General features: G+C 38.3%; 1 protein-coding gene across 1 annotated transcript in view; it reads right to left on the reverse strand.

The window, feature by feature from the left end:
- Window positions 1–4,810: 4,810 nt before the first annotated feature.
- LOC123514312 (afadin-like) overlaps window positions 4,811–6,570 on the reverse strand; it is a 218,005-nt gene continuing 216,245 nt past the window's right edge. The window contains exons 29-32 of the mRNA XM_045272134.1: window positions 6,115–6,570; window positions 5,872–5,895; window positions 5,648–5,745; window positions 4,811–5,118 (exon numbers count right to left, since the gene is read on the reverse strand). The exon at window positions 6,115–6,570 is cut by the window's right edge and continues 492 nt beyond it. Of these exons, the coding sequence (XP_045128069.1) occupies window positions 4,938–5,118; window positions 5,648–5,745; window positions 5,872–5,895; window positions 6,115–6,570 (759 nt within the window). The 3' untranslated portion in view covers window positions 4,811–4,937. The remainder of the gene's footprint in view (window positions 5,119–5,647; window positions 5,746–5,871; window positions 5,896–6,114) is intronic.

Raw genomic sequence — 6,570 nt, forward strand, 5'->3', positions numbered from 1 at the left:
ATAAGTTATCTTTAGATAAATTTCTTTACATCCATAGAAAATTAAAAGTTATATGTATATATATATATATATATATATATATATATATATATATATATATATATATATATATATATATATATATATATATATATATATATATATATATATATATATATATATATATATATATATATATATATATATATATATATATATATATATATATATATATATATATATATATATATATATATATATATATATATATATATATATATATATATATATATATATATATATATATATATATATATATATATATATAAGGCATTTAGTTTTTTACAGCATTAATATTGTCAGTCCTTTACTTTCACTTTCTCCTTTACCTAATTAAATAACGCCTGCAATTATAACGACTAGAATGTTTCAGCAGGATAGTGTCATGCAGTCCATGTGATTATTTTTATGACTAGTGATTTAGTTAACTCTTTCAGCACATATGTTTGTCACTCCTAACTTTACTAATCGCAGGTTCTTTAGCTTCCTTTACATTCTGCAATCTCTGAAAGTACTTAATACTATCACCTGTCTTTCACATATTTCATGAAATAATTTTCTTGTACTACTCTTGAAAATGTTCAGTCATCAGCACTCAGTTTTGCAGCATTTGTACACTTCTCTATTCATCTCGTCCACATAGATATACAATATGAAATCATCTTTCCTGTGAGGTCAAAGTATAATTAATGTCTCTCACAGATCTTTTCAACAACAACCACTGTAACATCTTACCTTACCTTACTTGAGTGCCATGTTAGTTGACGTTAGTGACAATGGAGTGCCACACTCTTTTGTTTCCAGTCAGCTCCACGACTTTGTCTACTTCTCTCCTCCTATTATCTCCTTAATTCCATCCATGTACTTCACCCTTTGTCTCCCCTGTGCTCTCTTCCCCTTGATCATCCCCAAGAGGCAGTCTCTCTCTCCACACCATCCCTCTCAGAACAGCCCCAGATACCCAAGCTGTCTTCTCACTACACTCATCAACTCCTTTGTCGTGCCAGCCATCTGCAACACCTTTCAATTTGTCCTTCTTACCAGCCACAGGACCCTTTTTTTCTGATGAGCCACATTTCCACCACCTCTAGCCTTTTCTTTATTTCTCTACTAACAGTTCAGGTTTCACAACTGTGTTGACCATATGTAACTCTTCAAAATTCTCAGCCAGACCCTGGTGCTTAACCTTTTATTTGTCAGTATCCCTCTTATTGGACCAGAATTAGCTATTTCCTATTCCAATTCTTGATCTTGTTTCTGCATTGCATCTACCACATCTACCAAACTTCCCAAGTATCTGAATGGTCTAACTTGTTTCACTATCTGACCACCTATATCCACATTCACCTTCAATTGTTCCTTTCTTTTGGTCACTCCCATTACTGCTGCTTTACAATTTTAATCCTCAGACAACTCCCCTGCATTGTACATCCAATCAATTCACTAGTCTCAGTGTCTACAGCCAACACCATATTATCTGCATATCTTGTGTTATTTATGTTCATTTTCTCCCACCCTGACACCTTCTAAATCTGCCATTTTTACCCATGAGTGCCTGTGAGTAAAATGAAAACAAGTCTGGTGACAACACACAGTCCTGTCTCACTCTCTCTCTCTTTTAATCTATTTACTTTTATCATCTTAAATTCTCACTGTAGCTCTCTGTCCCCAGTACAGGTTGGTCATACCCTTATGTCAGCAGTATCTACACCCAACCTCAGCCTTTCCACTAATAACTCTTGAGTCATGATGTACCATATTATCAAAGTCAACAAAGCACATACAGGTCTTTTTACTGCTCGATAGCTCTCTCTATAGTTGTTCTTAATAAAAAAAAATTGCATTCCTAGTTTCTTTACCATCTTTAAAACCAAACTGCACTCTGTCTACTCTTTCCTTGACTTTTCCCCTCAACCTTTCATCTATCATCCTCAGTACAGCTGTCTCCACTTGACTCATGATACTTATTTTCCAATGCTTACCACAATTTACTGCTCCTTCTTTCTTCAGTATTACAATAAATTCAGACTCCTCCATTTTCCCAGGTATATTATTCATGTCATATATTTTCTTTGTTAACTCTGATCTTTATTGTAAAGCTCCCAGTAGCCTCTACCATCTTGACAACCACTCCATCAGTTCCCTCCACCTTCCTCCACTTCATCGACCTTACAACAGTCTCCACTTCACAACTCAAAGTTGAAGGTTGTGGCTCGATCTCTCCGAACTCTGGCCTCTCTTGTATCTCCATAAAGTTCCCCGACATACTCCTCTCGCCTCTTTAGAACTTCTATTTTGTCAGGATGTTACCATTTTTGCTTTCATTATTGTACTCCTGGTTGTTCTATGTTTCCCTGTTATTTCTCTAATTTTCTCTGCCATTAGTCTGGTATCTACCTTTTCCAGCTGTTCTACATTCCAACACATCCTTCCTAGCTGATCCTCTTTCCTTTCCTTGCATATTTGTTTTATACTTCTGTCCATTTCTCTATCTTTCCCCTGGTGTTCTCTATTTTTCTTCTTTCTTCCATCAGGTCCAAAATTTCATCAGTCACTCATGCCTTTCTTCTCCTTTTCTCATTTGGAATTGTATCCTCTACTAAACTCACCAGCACACCCTGCAATACTTTCCAATTTCTCAACATGCCGTCATCTCCCGCTTCATTCCAAGAAATGCCAGACACTTCCACAGCATAGTTTCCCCACTTCCTCATCCCTTCGTAATATATTCCAGTCTTTTCTCACTTTCTTGATTTTCTTCATTCTTTTGAACTTCTCTCTCATTTCAGTCACCCCCAAAATATTATCACATCCTACACCACAGTTTGCTCTCAGATACGTCTTCACCTGCTTCAAGCTGTTCCTGAACCTTTTATTATTATAATCCAATTGGTTCCTCACTTTGTCTCCCGAACTTCTCCATGTGTACAACTGTCATGGGTGATGTCTAAAAAATGTATTCATAATCATGTTCCTAACTTTCACATCACTCCACCCACTTGTCTCTTTGCATTTCTCTCACCTAGACCAAAACTTCCCACCATATTTCCACTGCAACTCTCCGCCACCTTAGCGTTTAGGTCTCCCATTACCTGGGTCACTGGTTTACACAAACTCTGACACTATTCACCTGTTCTTAAGAGGCATTTTACCTCATCATCGCTATGATTTCCTGTTGGTGCATACACCTGAATTGTGTTTAAAATAACCCACTCAGACAGCTGTCAACTCCCAACCACTGCCTCTGCCACCTTTCTCTGCAGCAGCACCCCGACACCAGCCTCATGTCTCTCTCCTCCTGAATAATACAATACAATGTCCATCCATCTGATGTTATCTATCTAGAATCCGTTCATCTAACTTCGCTCACTCCTACCACATCCAGTTTCATCCTCTCTGCTGCCTCCTTCATGTTATCCAACTTTTCCACCTGACACAAAGTGTTTACATTCCATGTGGCAGTTCTGCTGCAACAATCCAACCTAGCAATAGCCCAATCTCAACTCCCAACACTTGCTTTGCATGCTAACAGTCGCCTGATTATGAATGGACAGGACTTGTCAGTCATGACCCCACTCTCTGGTTATGGCAGCATCCCCATTGGAGGTGCTCCCGTCAATGCTGTTATGCACATTTTCTCTTTGTAGCGCTTCCATTGTTGTTCTTGGTTGGATACTGTAACATCAACAGGTCAAAAACACACAATGTCTGTTTAAGATTTTACTGTGTAAAATGAGTGGAGAGGCTGGGATCTTCCTTTATCACAGACACAACTAATCCACTATCCACATAACCCAGCCAACCCCACTTGGCTTCATAGTATAATCATAAAATAGCTGATAAATGTACATATATATTTCTACTCTTCCATTTCAACAAATTGGTACAACAATAGTACAATTAACTGACCATAAAAATGTAACATTTGGGTGATAATGTTGCATTGCTCTTCTCATCAATACTTAAAAAAAATCTAATGTGATTTTCTGACTCTGTCTTAGGATGGTGAGCTTAGTGTTCCCATTCATCAGACTCATGATGGTCTGTCTCTACCAGAATTAGCTCAGTTACACAGTACAATTCCTAGACCTAACACATTTATAGCAATTTGGCCAAAGATTTTCCTGGCATAAATGGTAAAAATACATTATAAAATCTTTTAAGCAGGAATAAAATGATGAGAGTGAAGCATGGTTTACATTTCTGTGAGTAATGCGGTGGTGCCTGGCTACCTGCCCCCTCCTCCTCTATGTACATGGTGATAGCCAAACATATGGATATAAAGGTGTTATCTAAGCTAACTCTCATTATACATTTATATTGTGACACACCAACTTGTCCGTGTAGGTCGAGGGTAATATTATGTGGGCTGTTTTACCATGTGTTGCCAGCTGTACCATTACAGCCACTGGAGCACGAAATTACATTTTCTGTACACTTTGTACTCATACTGATATGTGAGTATGAAATGCTACTTCCTCATTCATTTACAGCAACACACTAGGTCTTGTCCACTTGATTTAGCTGCCAGTGTTGCCAAAGGAACCCAAAGGCTCACGTGAAGCACTGAAATATATACCGATTATTGGTTTGAAGTGAGCCAGGAAACAATATAGTAAAGTATCACTATACTGAAGCATATATATATATATATATATATATATATATATATATATATATATATATATATATATATATATATATATATATATATATATATATATATATATATATATATATATATATATATATATATATATATATATATATATATATATATATATATATATGGTGTTGATATGTATTTGAGAAAAGATTGGCTGAGTAACATCTCATTTTCAAAATCAACCAAATTAACTGAAACATTTTCATCAAGCTCCCCCCTTCCTGTCTTGCCCTCAATGGTCAATTTCTCTCTGTGCACGGCTAATCTTCACCTTGTCCTTGGGTGTCTCTGCCTCTCCAGTCTCCATAGCAAACATCTTCATTTTCTCCTTAAATGTGAGTTTCTCGGGTCCTGGATTCTTGGCGGCTGCCTGCTCAGCTTGTTTCTGTTGTAGCCTCTTCATGCGGGGATCCCTGAAAAAGAAGGCACATGAAGATCCCTTTTCTAAAAATGGTACAAATTGACAATCTCTGATCACATACTGAAGAAGCACTCCAATGAAATTGGTCTGGAAGAAATACCTGTGTTCCTCTCACCTTTATCTACAACTTTGCCTAATGTCTGAATATCATATCAGCAAAAGCTTGAAAAATTTTCAATGGTATAGGATCACTCTTAGCAAGTGTTTTTGTTTGTTTTTATCTAGTAAATAGACATTCACTATTGCTGTCAAACCACTTTCAGTAATCTCTTATTCTGCCTTATCCCATATGCACTTAAATAAGCCCTATTCTCAATTGTGTCACTTCTGTTTCTCTGCCAAACCTTTGAAGGGCCAACTAACAAACAGAAGGCTGGTTCAAGGGAGTGTTATTTTAGATGCATGATCCCAGTTCCTAGTTTGAGATTGAAAAGCTAAAGTCAATACTTGAATTCACCAAAATCTTGTAGCACTAGTTTGTATGTAAACTCGCACGAAGAATCAACATTCAATTTACTCACCTGTACACCTCCTGTGCTCCAATCACACCAGGAGTGCTCCCACTGACATTACGTGTAGGAGACGAGTTCAGCATGGTTTCAGCTTCATTGATAAAGTTCTGCAAATGGAAATAATTTAAGAAACAAGCTTAGAGTCATTTGTCAAATGCATAATGGTTGCCAAGTATGATGTGCAATATGTTATGTTTTGTGATCCTACCAGTGACTAGCACATGAATACTTGCCTTAGGGAGGACTCGTCTGAGGTGCTTGAAAGTAAAAAGATAAGTGCTCAGGTATGTTGCAACCAAAACATACTAAGTTATTAACATATTGAACGAAGGTGGTCAATGCATGATTCTCTCTTATTTGTCAGTGAAGTGAAGGCTGTCAATGAAAGGCTTGAAGAGAGCACTAGATGGGCCATGAGGTAGGGATTGATTATTTCCCACCTCCTAATCCCCTACCCAAACAAACAGACCACTTACATTTGGGTCCTGTCGAGGCACCTTTTCCTGGTTGGCATTGTTGTCATAGGTAATGTGAGTGTCAGTGTTGGTGGTCTCTGAGAACTGGACACGTTTGACAGTGGCTGGTGGTCCATCAGGTCCTTTGAAGCGATTGTTAGAGGCAGGGGTCATGCTACTCTGCTGCTGCTGCTGCTGCATCACAGAGTAGGAGGAGCCTCTCTCTGGTGGCACAGGGCTGTGTTGTGGACGACTAGTCATTGGATCATAACGGTGGTTGCCTTCTCCAGTCTGATCAGGGAAGCCATGTGGTCCACGTAGGCCATTGCTGTACTGAGGAATGTGTGGTGCTGCCACCAAGGAGTCTAGGCGCTGACTGGCATGGTGCTGGTGTTGGTAATGGTGCACTGCCCCTTGCTGTTGCTGCTGCTGCTGTTGCTGCTGCAGCTGCAGCTGCTGTTGCTGTAGCTGTTCCTG

This window comes from Portunus trituberculatus, chromosome 37 (assembly GCF_017591435.1).
Source record: "Portunus trituberculatus isolate SZX2019 chromosome 37, ASM1759143v1, whole genome shotgun sequence".
NCBI classification, from domain to species: Eukaryota; Metazoa; Arthropoda; class Malacostraca; order Decapoda; family Portunidae; genus Portunus; species Portunus trituberculatus.